Source organism: Plecotus auritus, assembly GCF_963455305.1.
Source record: "Plecotus auritus genome assembly, chromosome: 3".
NCBI classification, from domain to species: Eukaryota; Metazoa; Chordata; class Mammalia; order Chiroptera; family Vespertilionidae; genus Plecotus; species Plecotus auritus.
The window spans coordinates 156122273-156143442 of NC_137772.1; the positions used below are offsets into that span (position 1 = coordinate 156122273).

The 21170-nt window shown below is 45.7% G+C and overlaps 1 protein-coding gene across 1 annotated transcript in view; it reads right to left on the reverse strand.

The window, feature by feature from the left end:
• The window catches only part of TPH2 (tryptophan hydroxylase 2), a 105250-nt gene that overhangs the window by 65555 nt on the left and 18525 nt on the right, over window positions 1-21170 (reverse strand). Inside the window, exons 6-7 of the mRNA XM_080662702.1 lie at window positions 5819-6015; window positions 2423-2558 (exon numbers count right to left, since the gene is read on the reverse strand). Of these exons, the coding sequence (XP_080518828.1) occupies window positions 2423-2558; window positions 5819-6015 (333 nt within the window). The remainder of the gene's footprint in view (window positions 1-2422; window positions 2559-5818; window positions 6016-21170) is intronic.

A 21170-nucleotide genomic window follows, 5' to 3' on the forward strand; every position in this document is an offset into this window, starting at 1 on the left:
ACCAGATTACTGGTTTATTATTTTTTAAAGTATGATAAAAAATACAGAGGAGCATCCAGTTGAAGAGACATGTGGGGCATGTATGTGGGTGGGGTGAAGAGCTTCCAAGAAGCTCTCTGAACACCATACTGTTCGGTTATTACAGGTATGACCAGTTAAATCATTGGCCATTGGCAATAGAGTCAATCTCCAAACCCTCTTCACTCCCAGAGGCCAGGAGGGTGGGTCTTAAAGTTCCAACCCTCCAATCACAGGGTTGCTTCCCCTGACAACCAGCTTACTTTGTTAGATGACCTAAGGGCTTTCCAAAAGCTGCCTCATGAATATAGCAAGAGACGTTATCTCTCTCACCAAGGAAATTTTCAAAGGTTTTAGAAGCTCTGTACTAGAAATGGGCACAAAGACCAAATGTGTATTTCTTATTATAAATCACATTATTACAAATGGGTAACAAATGAGGTTAAAATTAGGATCAGGCACTCATTTGAATGGAGCACCGGGGGGGGGGGGGGGGGGGGGGGCAGTGACCGCTCCCAACCTCATAGTCTTTGCTTTTGCTCTTCTCTTTCCACCTGGAATGTTCCCCGGGATACAGTCTGGTCTCTACTCAAATGTCATCTCCCAAGAGGCTGCCCTAATGACTCAATCCAAAAAAGCATCTCACACCACCTGCTTTATTTGTCTTCATAGCATTTTTAGCACATCACCGCACTTTTACCTGCTACCATAATATCTACCGGTCTCAGCAATTTTCAACCAGTGTGCTACAAGAACTTTTAAAACATGCAATGCCTGACTATTTAGTCAAGGGCACCAACCTCTCTGCCCGTTGATTGTCAAATTTAAAAAATGATGACAGCCACTACAACAATTGCCATTCTCTGTGAACAAATCAAAAATATACCTATTTTTTGTCATATCAGCAAAAAATACATTTTCTGGTGTGCCGTGGAATTTTAGTCATTAGTTTACATGTGCCATGAGGTGGGAAAGGTGGAAAATCGCTGCTCTGTTTATATGCTGACCGTTGTCTCTCCCATTCTCCCAGGAGGGCAGGGACCTTGTCTTGTCCCCAGACTACCCAAGCACAGAGTAGTCTTCCGATAAATGTTTGCTGGAAGCACAAAAAAATATATAATTCAGAGCACTCAAGTACTTTACACTTTCAGGGAAGCAGTAAGACACAGTTTAACATGTTAAAGCTAGCATGGTTGAATACATGTCACAGGTGGGTAATAAGGAGAATAAACGACAGATTTTCTGAAGGAGTGATTGTGCACAGGACGGCGAGAGAGTGTTTGCCAGAGAAGACAATCACTGTCCACCTTGAAGGCAGTAGAAATTTCAGAAAGTTCGAGGAAAGGGCCTACGGTGTTTCACACTGAGAGACGGTGCAACGCCATGTGTCATGAGGCCAAGTCATTAACAAGAAGGGGTTCACAGCTTGCCCTCGGGTCCCCATGATAGAGCAGCACAGCATCATCACTCGCATCTCTCTGCACGCCTAGCCCACCTACTGTCCAGGAGAGAAAGGATAAAAGTCCCAAAGATGAATTCCCTTGAGGAAACCTGACAGAGCCCAAGAAGAATCACAAACCATATGAATCTAGCGGTGGTGGATAGGGCCAAGGAGCATGCAGAAAACTAGGACGGCAGGGAGAGGATGGCACAGAGTTCTGAGTTTGAGGGTGATGTGAGGACCACAGGAGAGAGGTTAGTAATGGGAGCTGCCATGGCGTGTGTAACCTCCTCGGTGTGAGAGGAGCCTGCTCCTGCGAGAGGCACGCATGTCAACGTTTGCTTTGCCCCCGTGCCTGTGTCTCCTCATCAGTAAAAATGGAGATAATAACCTACCTACTCCACAGGATTGCCATGTGGATTAAATGAGTGGATGAGCCCGACTGGTGTGGCTCAGTGGTTGAGCATCAGCCTATCAACCAGGAGGTCACGCTCAATCCCCGGGGGGGGGGGGGGGGGGGCGGTGCAGGAGGCAGCCGATCAATGATTCTCTCCCATCATGGATGCTTCTATCGCTCTCTCCCACTCCCTTCCTCTCTGAAATCAATTAAAAAATATACATATATTTTTTTTAAATGCGTTGATGAGAGCAGAGCCTGCAAGGTAGGATTTATCCCGATTTTTGGAATTTCCGCGTGAGTCTTGCTTCTTTCAGTGAAACATTGTCTATATGGACCATGGCTTTATGAAAGCTACACAGGACTCGCAGAGGCCCCGTGTGCCCAGCTGAGGAGCCTGAGTGTTCAGGAAGCTCTTCCTTCCCAGGGTGAGTGCTGCGCCCCTCACTGGCCAAAGGGTGAAGTCAGGGGGCAAAGAGGGCCTCCTCACTTTCAAGGAAAGGGAGCGTTGGTTACTTCACAGTGTGGTGTCTCCCGCCAGCCCAGGCTTCCCGTGTGGCACTCACGGTTCCGGGGTGTAGAGGGGGTCCGAGCTGTGCCGGATGTACTGGGTGCAGTGGAACACCCTGTAGGCCAGTCCCGCCAGGAAGTCTCTCGGACTCAGGTATCCAGCCACCGGCCTCACCGTGAAGCCAGATCTTTCTAAAGAGGCAACAGAAAGAGCCAGCTAAATACTAAGCCAACAGGACTTGCTGGGCCACGCAGAGCCTCCTGTGATTTATAAGGATGTCCTGGAAACAAAGTAATCAAGGTCCTACACCTCCTGACAAGTGAATGACATACACAGCTGACCCTTGAACAACACGGGCTTGAGTGCCCGCGTTCATTTACACATGGATTTTTTTCAATAAATACAGTCAGCCCTTTCTATCCGCAGGTTTCACACTCACAGATTCCAGTAACAGCGATCAAAAGACCTATTTTCACAGTCCCAGCCGCATTTTCCCAACCACAGTTCAAAAATCCTGTTTGATCTACAGTTGTTTGAATCCGGAATGGGAAGGGCCAACTGTAGAGTCAAGTCACATGTGATTTTCGGCTGTGCAGGGGGCCCTGGATTGCTCAAGGGTCAACTGTAGTGCTAACAGCTATCACATCAGTGGCTTCCGATTACTAAACTACACTGTCGAGGGATGGTTTCCAGGGGAACAAGATATCTATGAAAATGGAAAGAAAAGGTGAAAAAAGACTTAAGGATTTAAATACAGAAGCCAATTTAGGACAAGAACGTTCAAATACACAGGAGAGGATTACAATCTAAAGTGATGCTTACCACATATTACCTGGTATCTTTCTAAACCACCACCACCCCCCACCACCACACCGTCCCCCAGGTAGGGATCCCCAGGTAGGGATCCCTCCTTCGAGTATGTGGTCGGTTAACAGCTCATTCACTCCCTTCACTAGCTTCATGGAATCAATTCACATCCCAGCTTCCTACTGTCAATACCACCTAACTCCTTCATTCTGTATTATTGTTTCTGTGGTATTATGAAAACAGTCACACCAATTACTCCAATTTGAAGAGGGACATGAAAGCCCTACATGCTTTATTGGTTTATAGTAAGAGGGAATCAAATAAGCAGAATATAATAAAATCTATAAAACTGCTCTATGCTGCTAACTCAGTTAGGCTGTGGATGGATCATCAGCGTCTCGGTCTAAGGGCTACTTCCTGCTTCCTCCTGGCAAAGGCCCAGAGCGTTTACCACAGGAAGGCCCGTCTTCCATCGGACACCAGCACACCAAAGGCTCCCGTTCTGTAAACCTCCCTGCATCAGGAGAGCACCTTAGAATGTCCAGAAATGGTTGATAAAGACAAAAAGCAATTAAGCTTATAAAACCAGTCTCCGTGGAGTTTCTGGTGTCTACGTGGACATGCCCTGTCCCCGGGCTTCCTCAGACCCATCATTCTCACAGTATTATGCTCCTTCCAAAGCTCTCGCTGTGGGTTGTTCCCCACTGGAGAGCAAAAAGATAAGTGTATTTTCTCCTTTTTCTATTTTGTATCCATTAAGCCAGTGTGTCCCACATGTGGGACATGAGTGTGGTACACAGAGGAACAGTCTTTATTTTAATAATTATGTATTTTATTTTTATATAAATTTTTAAAAAGATGTATCTATCACAGCAAGAACTTTGAATTTGTGGATACCATTGCTTAAAAAGTTTTCTTTTAAAATAAATTAGATATTTTAAAAGTCAGTCAACTAAGAACAATAAAAACAGTGACATTGTGCTTGCTATGAACCAATGACTGATGTAAACCACACCCCCAGTATCCAGTTCACCAAGGGTCATGAGAAACAGCAATAAAAACAACAATAATAGTGATAACAACTAAGACTCCACTACATTTAATGTGTGTCAAGCAATAATGTTAGGGCTTTAAGTTATATTGGTTTGTTTCCCCTCCCAACCCTCGTGAACCAGATAAAAGTATTATGTTCATTCACAGAGAAGAAACCCAGAGGCACAGAGAGGGTAAGTGACTCGTCTAAGGCCACAGAGCTAGGAGCTGGCAGCACTCAGGCTCCTCCGGAATCCGTGCTATATGCTATTCCACCTCTCATAAGAAAAATGCTAAGTTGGGAGACAGATATGGCAAAACTCATGGGCTGGTGTTCTAATTCCAGGGGTTTGAGAAACAAGGCAGTAGGAAGCGATCCCCTTATATGAGCAATCAGGCCCACGGTAACTATGTCATATGCACAGAGCTCTGCGGGAAACAGAGGGGCATGTCAGAGGCAGGGCTATGAGGGGAAATGTAATCTAGCTAAACAATATAACAAATCTGACTCTCCATCTCTGTCCCTAGTCACACACCGTGTGTGATGCTCACCCTCCCTGGTGCTGGGTGTGGTGCTCAGCGGACCAGCTGTCAGACCACACCCACTTCCCTCCTGATACTCACGTGATCTAGGAGAGCTCAGGAAGGCTGTTACGATCAGGATTCACAGAGGAGCAGGATTTGTCCTGAGCCTCAGAGAGTAGGTTGAATCTGAGTAGGTGAAAATGAGCTGACTTTTCTAGCCAGGGGCAGAGCCTGAGCAAAGGTGTGGAGGGCCCACAGCTGGAACAGAGGGCTGTGGGCAACTCAGTCATAGCAGGAGACAAACTCGGAAAGCTGGGTCAGGGCCTTGAATAGAGGCTGAGCGGTTCAGAACTTGACCGTGTAAATCAGAGCTCAGCACACTATGGCCTGTAGTCCAAATCCCGCTTGCAGCCTGTTTCTGTCCATCCATGAGCTAGGAATAGTCCTTACATTCTTTAACCATCATATTTAAATGGTTATATAAGTACCTAAATAGTAGCCTTCATTTTGCCTCTCGGCCCACAAAGCCTAAAATATTTACCATCTGGCCTTTTACAGGTGGGGCGGGGGGAGGGTTTGCCAACCCCAATAAAAACAAAGGAGAGGCCCTGATACTTCTGGGCAGAGATGCCAGGCAGAAAGGCATGCGATAGGGAGCTTTATCTGGAAGCAGTGAACAGGAGAGTAGAGGGGAGAGGACACCGGCGTCAAGCTTATGAAGTGAAGGGACTTCAACTTGAGTGGTGGCATTGGAGTGGGAAGGAAAGACAAGTTCACAGTGGGTCAGAAAGCTCCAAGTGGCAATACTTAAGAGACCATGGTAAGCTGGATAATGGCCCTCAAAAAATATCCATAGCCTGAACCTGTGAATACGTTTCCTTATGTGGCCAAGTGGGCTTGGCAGATGTGATGAGTGAAGGGCCCCGACGTGCAGAGCTGACCCTGGGTTATTCAGGCCAAGCTGATGTAGTTACAAGGGTCCTTCTTCTAAGAGGGAGGCAGGAGCGTCAGAGTCAGAGGGGGACCTGGGTGTCCGTGAAGGCAACTGAGGATGCGGGCTGGGGTGGAAGCCGGTGTGACGCCTTACCTTTCAGGAACATGGAGACATCCTCAAGCTGTGGCACGTTGTCCTCCCTGTAGCCACAGTATTTAGTCAGCAGAGGGAAGTTTTTCAAGTACTCCCGGCAGGCATGGGTGGGGTAGAGTTTGGAGAGCTCCCGGAATACAACGCCCCAAGTTTTAGTTTCTTCCTCCGTGTACTCCACCCTGGGAATGGGCTGGCCACTAGGCAGGAGAGAAGACGAATGAATGAATCTAGCTCTGGGTCACTGAGTTAAGTGTATGCTCACCTTCGTTCCTATCGCAAGTCAGATTCTTACAAAGTGGGACGCCTGAGTGTCTAAAAGGATCCCATCAGTATTATTATTATTTTTTAATATATTTTTATTGATCTCAGAGAGGAAGTGGGAGGGAGAAACATCAATGATGAGAAAGAATCATCAGTCCGCTGCCTCCTGCACACCCCCCACTGGGGACCAAGCTTGCAACCCAGGCATATGCCCTGACCGGGAATCGAACCATGGCCTCCTGGTTCATAAGTCAATGCTCAACCACTGAGCCATGCCAGCCGGGCCCATCAGTATTATTTTTTAAAGTTAAGTGCTAACCTTCTAAAATTGTGTGTGCTTTCAGACTTCCATAGGAATGGTTTGATTAAGTTACAGCTTCACATATTCTTATGGAAATTTGATAAGATTTATGTTCTTACTCTGAGATCAGTAACAAGTAAGAGTTCTGGGTTGGAAGGAACAGTTTCGGTACAAAGCTATGCTCTGGGAGCCTTATCGGCAATCACCTGACAACAATAACAAATGAATGTTGTCACTTGAAAATAAAATTGCCTGTGGGTTCTCTTTGTCCCGTGTGGGGAACTCACCCCAATCTCCAAGTGTAATTTTAAGATTATTTGTTCAGTGAGAAAAATATCTGAGAAATACTAAAAGACTATGCTAAGTTTAAAACTAAAGAGTTTTGCAAACTGCAAAATAGGAGCATTTATTACACATCATGCTGAGAGATGTGCACATTAAGCCCCTCAGTGGAGGAGAGGGGTCAGCAAACTTCCTGTAAAGGGCCAGAAAGTAAATATTTTAGGCTTGTGAGCCATATAGTCTCTGTCACGATTGTTCAATTCTACCATTGGATCTTGAGAGCAGCCATAGACAGTACTAAACAAATGAATGTAGCTATATGTTTTCTTTACATATTATCCATATTTTTTTGCATTTTATTTTTCAGTTGCAGTTTACATTTAATATTAGTTTGTATTAGTCTCAGGTACATAGCTATATGTTTTAATAAAACTTTCTGTACAAAAACAGGCAGTGGGCTAGACCTGGCCCACAAACAGCATGTGCTGATGCCTGGTTTAGACTATCGAGAGGTGGCCCTGGACTGGAGTGGTCAGGGAGAGCTTCCTGGAGGAGGCACAACATAAGCTGAGCCTTGTTGGCCAGGAATGATCTGCAAGTTCACGACAGGAAGGAAGGAGAGAAAGAAATGCTGCTCTAACAGTAGCCAGCAGCCATGAGGAGGGAGCTTAGCTCCTGTTGCAACCTGGAAGGGAACACAGACATGAGCTTTGGCAAACTATTGCTTGAGGGTCCAGAATCTGAATTTAGCCTCTGATTAAAATACCTGTTTGTAAAGTGAAATTAGGGTTTGAGAAAACCTCTCACGACATGCTCAACAGCCACCTGCAGTGCTCCCCTCTGCCTACCCTGGCCACTTTTCAGAAATTCTGCCCCTGAAGTCAGCAAATATACGCACACAATGTATGGAAGCCCAAATATATACACAGAAAACTAGGAATCCTATCCCAGCAGTCCACATAATCCCGCCTGTAGCAGCAGCCACCACAGGAGCCTGTGCCCAGGTAGCAGCAGGCACTCAGGGATGCTGTGAGGCATCTTCCACCAGCTGAGACCACCCCCACATCCCATCCCCACTTCCCACCACTTCAGTCCCTCCCCACCACTTCAGCCCCTCCCCAGAGGTAAAATGGGGAAACAGAACCATAGTCAGAGTAGGCTCACAAACTGCCCCCTGCCCCCAACCCTCTGCATACTCAGTGTTCTTGTCAAAATGTTTTCTGTTTAAAATTCAGGTAAAATTGTGGGTCCCACTGCCCCAATGTTTTTTTAATCCTCACCTGAGGATATTTTTTCCATTGCATTTTAGAGAGAGTGGAAGGGAGGGAGGAAGGGGGAGAGAGAGAGGAAAAAAATCTATGTGAGAGAGACACATCAATTGGTTGACTCCTGCATGCTCTTGGACCAGGGGCAGGAGAGCAAACCTGTAACCCAGGTATGTGCCCTTGACCAGGAATCGAACCCAAGACCCTTTGGTGTGCAGTCTGGTGATCTAACCACTGAGCACACCAGCCAGGGCCCCAATTTCTCTTTTTTATTAACTGCAGTACATGAAGGATGAGGGAATAACACACACAGAAGAAAGAACCAGACATTAACATTTGCTTTTTCTGACTACCAAGAGGAGGGCTGATACAAACCAAATTAGAACAAGATTAGCATTGTTTAAATTTGGCTGTTGATAGCAAATAAATTACAACCTGGTGGATATTGGCTGAGAAGGTCAAGACTGCTAAGACTTAGCATCTGGATGAGTTCAGAAGGAAAGCTTGAAATGGACAGATAAAAAAAAAATAGAAAGGACATAGGAAATAAATACACAAACGGTCCAGAAAATTCAACAAAATCAATTTGAGTCGGGTAAGCCAATACAGCTAATCAGAGTGGTGCACAGTTGGAAGGTAAGAAAGCTATGAGACTGAAACGATAAATGAAATATTGAGAAGCCATTTGAAAAGAATCGTTAGGTCAAACTTTTCCCTTTGATAGCAATCTGCAAACACGCAGCCTGTCAGAGGGGAGCGAGCTGTGTCCCACAGGAAGCAGCAGAAGGAAAACAAGTGTGAGTTGCGGGAGAAAGAAAGGCATACAGATCTGTCACTTAGTAATGAATGCCTGGAGTTGCAATCTTGGAAATACAGATGGTCATGTATATTCTCATTTGCTGCTGCTTGTTTGTCCTGCCTGCGTAACTAACTAGCCTGCTCTTCTGAGTGAATGGACGACGCAGAATTGCACTGCTACCTGAATCAGTCGAAGGTAGGTCGGACTGCCCGTCACATCACGAGATTGCTCACCCACCCTCCCCGCAGGTCACCTTTAAGGAAAATGTTTAAAAATCAGCTTCACCACAAAGTAAAGGCTAGTTTTATCCATTTAATTTCTATTTAAAACATCCAAAATACAGGGGGGAAAATAAGATATTTCCCATTTTTCTATGGAGGTAATACAGGGATATAATATTAGCTCATCTTTGAGAACTGACTGTGGTGCCAGACAATTTTTTAAGGCTAAGTGTTTTTATATGAATTAACCCATTTGACTCTCACAGCAACTCCGTGAGGTGGACACTATTATTATCTCTATCTGCGGATGAGAAAATTGAGACTCAGAGAGATTAAGCTATTTGCCTGGGATCACAGGGCCAGGTTTACCACCCAGTCAGGCTGGCTGGAGACTAGCTGGAGTCTTGATTAACTAGTACATACCAATGAAATAAAGTCTTGATTAACTAGTACATACCAATGAAATAAAGTCTTGATTAACTAGTACATACCAATGAAATAAAAAAGGCTTTCCGGGCACCAACTTACTTTCTCATACCAAAGTAAAACAAGGTTTGTGGGTATGTGTGTTCATGTGTAAAAATCGTATATACAATGATATGTAATCATGATGCTCGGGTATATTTGTAGATCACATAATTTTGTAGATACTTTCCTATTTATTCACTCATTGAACCTTCTCAGTAAGACAGGGATGAAGCCCTAACTGGTTTGGCTCAGTGGATAGAGCGTCGGCCTGTGGACTGAAGGGTCCCAGGTTCGATTCCGGTCAAGGGCATGTACCTGGGTTGTGGGCACATCCCCAGTGGGGGGCGTGCAGGAGGCAGCTGATCGATGTCTCTCTCTCATCGATGTTTCTAACTTTCTATCCCTCTTTCTTCCTCTCTGTAAAAAATCAATAAAATATATTTAAAAAGAAAAAAAAAAAGACAGGGATGAAGTGCTGAGTTCCCTCGCAGAATAAACCTGTGCTTAGAGAACACGGAATGCAGGAACACCAGTGTTATTTTCCTCTAAACTTTGAGATTTGTAGTCATGGGGAAAATCAGAATTTATTGCACTTTCTTGTACTTTGGATTCATGGGGTTTTGTGACTCGGCTGTGAAAAGGATGACAGAGCAGTGTCCTGATCCTTTTAGGGCCTAGGACACATGCCCATGTATCATTACGCACCTGTCTGCAGATACACATTATAATGCATATATTTCAATGTCCTAAAACACTCCTCTGGTCCAAAACGAAAGTCACTTAAATACTCCATGTTCTAGAGAAAGCCCCCAGCAGCTGGAGCCAGCCATCTCCCTGGAGGGCTTGTTAAGCAGCAGCAGAAATGGCCCTACCACCCACCAAGTCCTCTCGATCACCCTGCCCACATCAGACCCCACCCAAGTCTTTACAGAGAACCAGGGATGTGTAAGATGGTGAGGAGGCCAGGGGTCGAGGGACAAGTCGGTTCTTTCCCCTTCCCTGAGTGAGAAGGGCGGGCTGCGCCACAAGAATCCTTCATAAGGACGGCGGATGCCCTAGAAGTGGAGTCTGGCGTCACATGGCCCACTGGACTCCTGCTGAGCGGCAGGGGCACAGGCGGCCCCTGGTGCTGCCGCGGAGGGGAGCAGTAGAGAGCCCGTCCTGGGGGTGTGTCTGGAAGCCTGGGAGTCTGGCACGCTGTGGGGAGGAGGAGGGATCCCTGCCGCGTGTCATCTGAAATTTGATGTCCCTGTAAACATGGAGCCTGCTGCCCAGCGAAATCTTGAGATCCACCCCTCCAGTTTGTGAGTTCTTAGGAGGCAGAATGCCAGGGGTCCCATCACACCTGAAGAAGAGGCATTGAAGGGCAGGTGTGTGAGGAGTGCCCAGCTGTGGCGTGCCCGCCTTGGAGAGGGGCTGGAGGTGTGACCACTGACAAGGTCAAGGGGGCGCATATCTGCAGGGGTGGGAGGGGGTGGAGGGAATGGTCTTGCCCCAAGAAAACTACATGAAACACTGTACAGAGACCATTTCAACAGAGATCACCCCATCAGAAAGAGTCTGTCTGAACCAGGGTGAGTGTGGACTCAGGCCTGCCGGCCCATGACATTCTAACAATCCTATAAAAACCCCTCAACTTCCCCCCTTCCTCCTGAACCCCCACTCCAGAGGAACTAGGTCCTGGAAGAAAAGAACAGGTGTCTCCCTAGCAGAGCGCACACACCCACACTACAGATAACAAGGGGGAGAGAGGATACACATCGAATCAAGTTTGATATTAATCTTTTTTTAAATGAACGGGACTAGATCTTAAATACCCAAATGAGACAGCACTGATAATTGAAAATGACAGGAAATTTGACGTTGCTAAGAAACTAGCTTCCCAGCAGGAAAGCAGGATTCAACACAATACAGTTGAACGCAGTGAGCAGAGAAAATAAAACCATTTGATGTAGGTTTAAACCCCAACAAGATGAGAGTCTTCAACAAACTCATTATACATACACATTATCATTAGGTCCCTAGGGGGTTCTTCCATTTAAGTGGAATTCGTTGGGATCTGGAATTCTCAACAATTACCAAAATTATTAGTCACAGATCTCTAAGTCACCGGAGAAAAACAGATGTCACTCTCAGAGGTTTCTGCTCACGGCAGATTCTGCCCCCTGGCCAAGAAGGCGAAGGCCTTATAAACACCACAGGGAACCAGTGCTCACGAAGATGTACTAGGAAGAGGACATGTACTAGGAGGAGGACGAAGGCGGTCACGTGGGGATTTAGGCTTGACAATGGGGAAAACTCCCTGGTGCAGGATGTTACTCAGAGATGACTAAGAACTCTCTAAGAAAACACTGAAGGCCGTGGGAGGCCTCTTTCTGCCTGGAAGGTTAAACCCCACTCTTCCTAGAGGCAGGGGAGTGATTCTGAAACGCCTGTCTTGTCCCTGCAGAGAGGAGAGAGTGGAAAGTGCACAGACAAACCTCATTGGGGGCACGTACAGCTGGTTCTATGGAAGCCCTGAGCTTGTTAGAGCAGAGTTGTTCAACAAATCCATTCTGACACTGGAATCCAGGGACACGTACCCAGCTGAGACAGAAATGCTGGGGTTCTGAATACAGCCAGGTGAATAAGCAACAATGCTTTCATTTGATTTGACTATTTGTTTGATCTTCTCCCCCAGCAGGTCCAGGCAAGCTCTTTTCCTTATATGTATCTTTTTTAATTTGGTGGGGTTGGGAAAGATTTGATTATGGGGTATGTCCCAGCTACCTCCTGGGGCCCTTGCTGTGAGCATGCCTAATGTGAGATGCAATTTCGCTGCTTGTGTTATCTTTAGAGAAGCTCCAGTGTCGGAAAGCAATGCACTTATTCAGTGGAGGAAGATGTGACAGGCTGCAATTGATAGTATTTACATCAAGATGATAAGACTGGCTGAAACACAACGTGGAGTGTGTTCTTTGAAAACAGCTGGATTTCCTTGGCGGCAAGGACCAAACAGCAGAAGGTAAACAGAGAATTGGTTAAGGGGACGGGTGAATCTGATAGAAATAGTTAGGAATGAACTCATTTTCTGTTTTATTTCATTTGGTGTTCCTAGGGGCAGGAGACGCCTCACTTATTCAAGAGCTGCTCATCTGCCTGGAATAGACTGTCTCATCTCTGCCTCATCTTTTCTCTCCTTCCCCATCTTAGACATTTCTCTCTTGATTGACATTTTCCCCTGGGGATGGCAGCAGGCAACGGAGAGGAGGTGAATGTAAAGTTCCATCAACTTTGCAACTCATTAACAATTAGCAGGTCCTCTAAGGGTCTAGGACTCTAGCCTGTTAGAGCCTTTGGAGAAAGATTATGGGGAAACGAAGGTAGGAGGTGTCTATCTTTGTTGCTCCTTAAACTATGAGACGAATGTGCCACGCTCCTCAATGAGCATACCCTGAATTCTGCACCATCCCCAAGGAGCTATCTGTAATTCATTGTCTTTCCTGCTCATCCAAGAAAGCACAGAGGAGTATAGAACAGCAACATTATTCTAACATTATTATAGAATAATCTTTATTTTGGCCTAATTTAAAAGAAACACTTAGCATTCACAAAATTTGCTGTTTGTTACATGTCTCACAACTGAGGTGACACAGCAGTGTGCAAAAATGTCAGTCAGTTTTTATGACTCTTACTCTAGCTGGGAACCATAATGCCACCCAGTACTCTGCTGGTTGGTACCACCATCATGAACTAGTACCACCTGCAGCCAGGCGTCTCCAGATTGGAGCCATGTAGTCAGTGAGTGTTCAACAGGAAGATGGCTTATGTCCCTAAGACTGGAAAAAATGTGGCCACGCCCTAGCCTGTTTGGCTCAGTGGATAGAGCGTCAGCCTGCGGACTCAAGGGTCCTGGGTTCAATACCCATCAAGGGCTCATGCCTGAGTTGCAGGCTCCATCCCCAGTGTGGGGCGTGCAGGAGGCAGCCAATCAATGATTCTCTCTCTTCGATGTTTCTATGTCTCCCTCCCTCTCCTTTCCTTTCTAAAATCAATAAAAATATATTTTTTTAATGTGGCCACAAGCCAGGAAAAATATATATACGGTATATCCTAAGTGGAATGGATGGATTCCATTATAGTTATACCATAAAGCAAATGCCTTTTTTTTCTACTGATTTCTAAGAGTCCATGGGAGAACTCTCAAGGCTCCCACATTTGATAAAATTACACTTCAGAATTCAGACCATAATGGACACTCAATCTATATATATAAAAGGCTAAGTGTCCAGCCAACCAGCCGACCGGCCGGTAGGTATGACGCACACTGACCACCAGGAGACAGACGCTCAACACAGGAGCTGCCGAGTGACAGCAACTTTGCAGAGTGCCCTCTCGTACTCCTGGACCCCTCGGGGAATGTCGGACTGCTGGTTTCAGCCCAATCCCTGCAGGCCAGGCCGAGGGACCCCACCTGCCAGAGAGATCCCATTCATTCCACAAATGCCCTTTGAGCCCCGGAGCCACCCCAGGTGCGGCCAGCCAGGGAGGAATTGTGGGAGGTTGGCTCCAGGGTGTGTCCGACCCGTCTCACCCAGTCCCACCCCACTGGCCACCTTCTAATTAATTTCCTTTCAGTGTGCACAAATCCGTGCACTGGGCCTCTAGTTTATAACAAAATACTATCAGTAATACCCAAGGGTAAAAAAAGAAGTAACATTTCTTAAAGTATTACTCTGCTAAATCTATTGCCCCATTACAATATATGCTTCCTGAAGACAGGGATGTTTGTTTTCTCATTTTTATATCTCTGCCACCCAGAGAAGAGCCCAGAATACATAGCTATTCAGTAAATAATATTTGTGGAATAAGTAAATCAACCAGTTAGGCCAAAACAAACCACAGATTTAAAGGTTGAGAAAATTGTAGTTGTTCATATACTTTAATTGCTATGGAAAAAGCAGCTCAAAGACTTTGAGATTTTAATCAGATTGCTGGTAGCTTCATTTATCCTTATGTACTACATAGTTTACAAGTAAGGTTTCCTTTTTTTCTAATGATCTCAACTCAGGTTTCCTAGGCACTGTCACCCATCACACTTGCAGCCAAAAATTTTATCAGGAAAGAAAGCAGCATACACAATCCAAAGGGACATAAAGCCAAGCCTGATTAAACACAGACATGTTTCCTTGGCTGGACATCCTTTTTTTTTTTTTAATATATTTTATTGATTTCTTACAGAGAGGAAAGGGAGAGGATAGATAGTTAGAAACATCGATGAGAGAGACATCGATCAGCTGCCTCCTGCACACCTCCCACTGGGGATGTGCCCGCAACCCAAGCACATGCCCTTAACCGGAATCGAACCCGGGACCCTTCAGTCCGCAGGCCAACGCTCTATCCACTGAGCCAAACCGGTCAGGGCTGGCTGGACATCTTAATGAATGAACTTGCAAAGATATTTTCAAAGCCATAGGGCATGATGATTGAATATTATTTTTCAAAAAGGAAACTCACGAATCACTACAGTGATTTAACAACCAGCTGAGCTGTACCAAGCTTTCCAGTCATTCAAGTTGTCTGACATAAAGTGGCTCAATAGGGTTCATTCGATGAGAAGACTGGCGGCCTGCGTCAGCTCAGCTATGTGAGTAACCATCAAGGCACATACTCATTTTCAGCGGGTCCCCTAGGCCAGTCAGAAAAAGAGCATTTGTGATCACATATTTTATTTGCTTTTGCAAATGAGTTTTGTGCACATGAATTTTCCTAAATGAGTCTATGGGCCCTAAGGAACTTTCCAATGTTAGAAAGCAAAAAATGTGCGTCTGTTTTGTTCCTATTGTTAATATCGGTGCTGCCTTTGTAAGAGACATAATGAAAACAAACTACTGTACCCAGGGAGCCTCAGGGAAAGAGGAGCTTTAACTCCGGGAAATTATTTGTTTTTATTTATCCTGTGCCCCAGGATAGGGCTTCTCACCATTTTCTCACCTTGAAGAAAGCCCTCTGCACATTCCAGAGGAGTGATTTTCTCCTGCCAAAACTACCATGAAATTAAACATCAACAGCAACAACAATGGGTCAAACAGCCATTAAAATGTGCATGCTCAACACCCTCAAAGAAGGCCATCCAGAAAAGAGTTTAAATTCAATAGCAGTCAACAGTCTCAGGCCACTAGGATGAAGAGACCCAGACTAGGGTCTCCCAGAGCCACTTTCAATCCCATACACCTTGCATCTGGACACTCAGAGACAGAATATTACTAACTACCGGGCCCCACCTCTTTTAAGGGTGGATGTGGGAATGCAGTTATTCTACAGTTCATGGCCTAATAATAGCATCCACTCACTCATTCATTCATCCATTTAACTATAACTATAACAATAATATAATAGCACATGACATGGATTATGTCATATGCTGCTCACCTCCTACCAGGGGTCCTCAAACTTTTTAAACAGGGGGCCAGTTCACTGTCCCTCAGACCGTTGGAGGGCCGAACTATAGTTTAAAAAAAAAAAAAAACTATGAACAAATTCCTATGCGCACTGCAGGCCCGGGACGAGTCAGCTGCTAAGCAGGACAGGCAGCGACGCCCAGCGGGCCGGATAAATGTCCTCGGCGGGCCGCATGTGGCCCGCGGGCCGTAGTTTGAGGATGCCTGTAGGCTGATTAAATGACTGTCTGCATCCCCATTTTATGGTTGGGAAACTGAGGCTTGGTGATCTTCCCAAGATCAATCAGCCAGTAACTGGCATAGCAAGGACTCAGATTCAGGAAGGCTAGCTCTAGAGATCCCACTCAACCAATACACCTCACTGCAAGGGACTGAGTACCTAACAGTATCCTGCACTGAGTTTGGCCTCGGCCTCCTCATTTGAAACAGAGGGGAATAAGACAACTGCACAATCCAAAGACATGTCATCCGTAAAGCGCCTGGGCCAATGCCTAGTAGCTAATGGGTACTCAGTACAGTTGGGTCTCTTTCTCCGGGTGTACAGAAATGAATAAAATTTCATCACTTCCCTGCAGGGCCAGAAATAGGTCTGGAGATGACAAAGCAGCGGTCTTTCGGGTAAATCCACTCAGCTCTTGGACAGGACTTGTGGAAGTAATTTTAATCTTTCAAGTTCGTGGAAATCATTCTACCGTAAAAATACTCATACCTTGTTCCCCGTGAAACGTTAGAATTTGGTGCAGCTTCTGGCCTTGCCAGTAATACCCGGCCTTCCTGCGTTCACGTTTCTCACAGCTGTGGGAGCCATGCTGTCATCAGACAACATCCCACGGAGGCATTTGTGCACATCTAACAAACCCATCAAGCCCCCAACATGAAAAGGAGAAACCTTTTCCAAACCAATTTTCCCTTTTGTTTTTCTCTGTGACTCTCAGGCGCCCTTCCTTTCCACCATCGAGCTGAACCTCGGGTAGAGAGAAACACTTGGCATGAAAATGGTTCTCCCATAAAGCCTGATCTCTTAAATACTGACAAGAACTCATGTACACTGAGAATTCTGTGGAGCGGAATAACTTTTTAAAAACCCAAGCCATTTAATTCTGTTACTCTTGTTTCACCTTGATTGATTCCACCTGTGTCAAACAGAAGTTGCTATGCCGATTTTATTTTTTTAAGAAAGAAAGGGTGTGGCCTTGGGCAGAGAGCGATATTTAGATTCTCTTAGAACCCCTAATGTGACCTTCTTCGGAAACTATTCTAGTCGTCTGGGAAATGACCCCAGTACTACAACTATTTGGTTTTGTTCTACTTTTCAATTTACCGCTCCATTTCAAAGAAATTAAAGTACCAACAGCTAGTGTTTACGCAGGAGTCACAAAGTACCCAAACAGCCACATATATCTCAGCTTCATTCAAAACCTGGGAAAGCAAATCAATGGAGGATAATGAAACGGGATAAAATTAGCTCGGTCGAGAAGAAAACATATTTGCCTTCTAAGGTGCCTCTTCTCAAAAAGACAGAGAAGATAAAAAATTAAACCTTGGACCCACAACACAATAGAGCCCACAATTCATCAAAGTGACCAACTGCCAATGAAACTGATGAGGAACGTGTCGTTAGGATAAAAACTTGCAACCACCCCCCACCCCCCATTAAGTTGTTTTCTTCCCCTGTTAAGAAAGCATAACTTTTCCCTTTCGTTCTTCCTCTGCCTTATATTTGTTTTGTTTCCAATTAAGATTCGCCTATCTAAAAATAGGTAATGTAGCACTCAGGACTCCTGTTAGTAATGTATTCCTTTAAGCTACATTCTGAAACCAAGCAGGACCCATAAATCATGCCTCTTCTCGCATGAAATGAGAAATGCTAAGGTCAACGAAAATTTCTGGAAAGGTGCAGAGGTGGAGCCACCCCCGTTATTTTTCTGCAAGTTGCAATAATTGCAAATGCCTCCTAGGAAAAACTCTGCAATGAATGGTAATCCTGCAGCCCAAACAAAAGCTAAATGGTCACAGCTACCTGGGAGTTGGGAAGCCCCAATATGCACAGAACTGGTAACAAGAGAAAATTCTGAGGCGTCCTACATTAAATTACAGCAAAGGCCAAGAGTAGGAGAAACAGACAAGAATTGTTAACCAGTTAGTAGCTGTGGAACAACTAACAAAAGACTGCTCACACTCCTGAATGTCTGTGGGAGTTCTTTATCACCCTCCAGGCCATCTATTAGCCGCCCACTAGACGCCAGACCCTGCTTGCGGGTGAACGGTCAGGACTGCTGCCTACCACCGATCAAAAGTAGCAAATATTTCCTTGTTACAGACCATGCATCTAGCCTAGAACTGCCCCGCTTCACTTTTTCCCGCCCACCCTCCTCATCTGTAGCCAATGTAAATTCTTTCAGAACTTTCTTCCCGAAAACCTAACGTGTGAAAGCGCCCGTCAGCTCCAGCACAGGGCACGCGTTGCCTGTCCGTGGTGCCCTGCGGCTGCTGGTTCAGTCCACAGGCCCCAGCACCTGGTCCTTTTCTGGCCAGCATAGGGCTCCAGACCCCCTTTCCCTCAGAAAACCTTTCGGCTGTGAGAGTTGTTTTAACGCTGGGCATGGGGAAGTTAGAGGCAGAGCAGCAAACAGCTCTACCCAATATCTGCCCAACACTTCTACTCGAGGGAGCCTACCTTTGTCTCTGATCACCCACCTCCTTCCTTTTATTTGTCAACCTATGGCTGACTCCTGCCGAGTCATCTAAGGAAAAGAGGAAACTGAGAATATCTGCTGAGAAGTGAGGTGCTGGCTTAGAAGCCCAATACGTTTATTCCAAGGCTCATCCGTTCCATAATTTGTGTCTATCCAGCATCTTAAAATGCATGGCATATTACTGAATCTCAGTCCCGGAGGGCTTTGTTATGACAGCATGTGGTATTTGGGGCTGTGGGTAGAAGAAGGAGGGTAACAGGGGGGAAATGCCCTTCTCTGCTTTGATGGGGAGAGGAGGCTAGAATCTCATCACCGTTCCCTGTTGAACGAGAGAATGGCGCTGAGTGGAATATTGGCGCTCCGTAATGGCGCTGAGTGGAATATTCACAAGCTCACTCAAATTGAATGTGCCTGCTGGGCTGGTGATTGCACTTTTCAATACGCTAGTCTCCATTTGGGGCTGTTTTGTTTTAGTCTCTGTTTAGCTGTGTACCTACCCTCAGAGCAAATGAATCTCAAAGGGTGCAATTTTGTCAATCAAAAAATCAAGAAATAAATAGGCTAGCAACTAGGAAAAAAGCCAGAGAAAGACAAATCTCTAACATTGTTTTTCAAGCCTCAGCCCAGCTGTGTTTATTTCCATCCATGATATACCCCACGAGGGTCAGGCTTCCCGCAGGAGGGGAGCACAGGGCCTGAGAGGGGAGCGCAATTGCTGCGCAGGGCAAGGAGGTGGGGCCGCCGGCCAGCACCAGGCAGATGTCCCACACACTCCACGAGAAACAGCACGTAGCCTTGGAGCCAGACAGGGCTGGTTTGCGTCCTGGCTGCATAAAATCTGAAGTGTATCAAATACATACAAGAATGATGCATCTCAAATATGCTGAGAATTCTGTGTAGCGAATGACTTTTTAAAATTTCAAGTCACTTACTTAGTTGTTTCAGTGTTATTTTCAACTTGTGTATGAAAACACGTATGCAAGTGAAGTGTTACAGCCACTTCCAAAAAAAAAAAAAAAAAAGGAAGAAACAATCTGGCTTCTTGCGCGAAGGAGAGGTTTAGATTCCATCAGAGAGGCACACTGGAAACCCCTGAGAGGGACCTTATTCCGAAACTGTTCTGGTCATCTGGGAAATAAACCTAGGACTATAGATATTTGCTTTGGTTCTAGTGTTCAATTTACTGCTCAGTTTCGGAGAAATTAAAGCAATAAGAACTGGTGTTTATGTGGATGACAATCAGCTGTGTCACCTTTTGCAAGTCTCTTAATGTCGCTAAACCTCAGTTTCCTCACCTTCAAACCAAATGCGATAATGCCACCTGTCTCTGAGGCTTACTGTGAGGGTAAGTGAGAGAACATAAGCAATGTGTTTAACACAGGTCCAGCATGGGGCCAGAATTTAACTAAAGGAAGCTACCCAAATAAGCCAGCTAAGAGGTCCACGTATGGTGAACATTTCTACCACCATCAGCCATTCATGGATACTGCCCACACAGCGCAGCCCCCACCTGGACCCTCTAACCGTAGCTGAGACTCACTGACCTGGGAAGGCCTTGCAGACGGTCTCTTTGTCAGGCTGAAGAAGCAAGCTGTGTACGTGAGTTACGTGAAAATGAAAGTGTGCACACACACACAGATTTTTTGAAAAGCTCCTTTTTAACCCAGCCCACCATGGAGTCAAAAATTCCTTAATGCATTCACTCCTTAAAGTCCTTTACTCAGTTTAAATGAGCTTAACAAATGGTTATATGGAACTAAGGAACCATTAGCAACTTAACCGTGATGATAATAATCACATTATCATAGATTCCACACCAGCTTGCACCAGTCCGCATCTGGGCTCTGTAATCATTGCTAATCCTCCCAATGATACCAGGTACACATTAAGATGAGAGCGCTGAGACTCAGAGAGCTAGGTCAATGCTCAGGGCCACAGAGTTTGTGAGGGGGGCAGAAATTCAAACCCAGTTCTGTCTAGCTCCAACGCCTATACATTCTGCTCCACCTTCTGCTACACCATGCTACCCCTGCCTTCTGTAGATTAGTTCTGTAGACAGTGCATGAGCACCCATTGTGGAAGAGCAATTAGGGAGGGTCTTAAAGAAACAATATCGAACACAAATTAAATGTATTTCTTCACCAGTTTCCAAGACAGTTCCCAGTGAGCCCCACCTGCTGGTATTCATGCCCAGGTGTAGTCCCCTCACACAGTATATCAGGGCTGGGCTATGAAACCAATAGAATTCATCAGGAGTGATGGTACATCACTTCTGAGGTTAGATGGATTCTTCCTTGATCTCTTTGGATCACCTGATTTGAGGGCACTCAGGCAGCCCTGTGGAGAAGCCCACGTTGCCAGAAACTGTGGCCTCTGCCACAGCCATGTGCATGCCCAAGTTGGAAACATCTCCCAGCCCCAGTCCAGCCCTCACATGACTGCTTCTCTGGTCAACACTCTGACTCCAGCCTCCTGGAAAACCCTGACCCAGAGCCACCCAGCCAAGCTGCTCCCTGATTCCTGACCCTGAGAAACTTTGTGAGATAATAAGTATTTGCTGTTTTAAACTGCTCAGTGTAGGGGTAGTTTGTTACACAGTGATAAATAATATTAGTATAA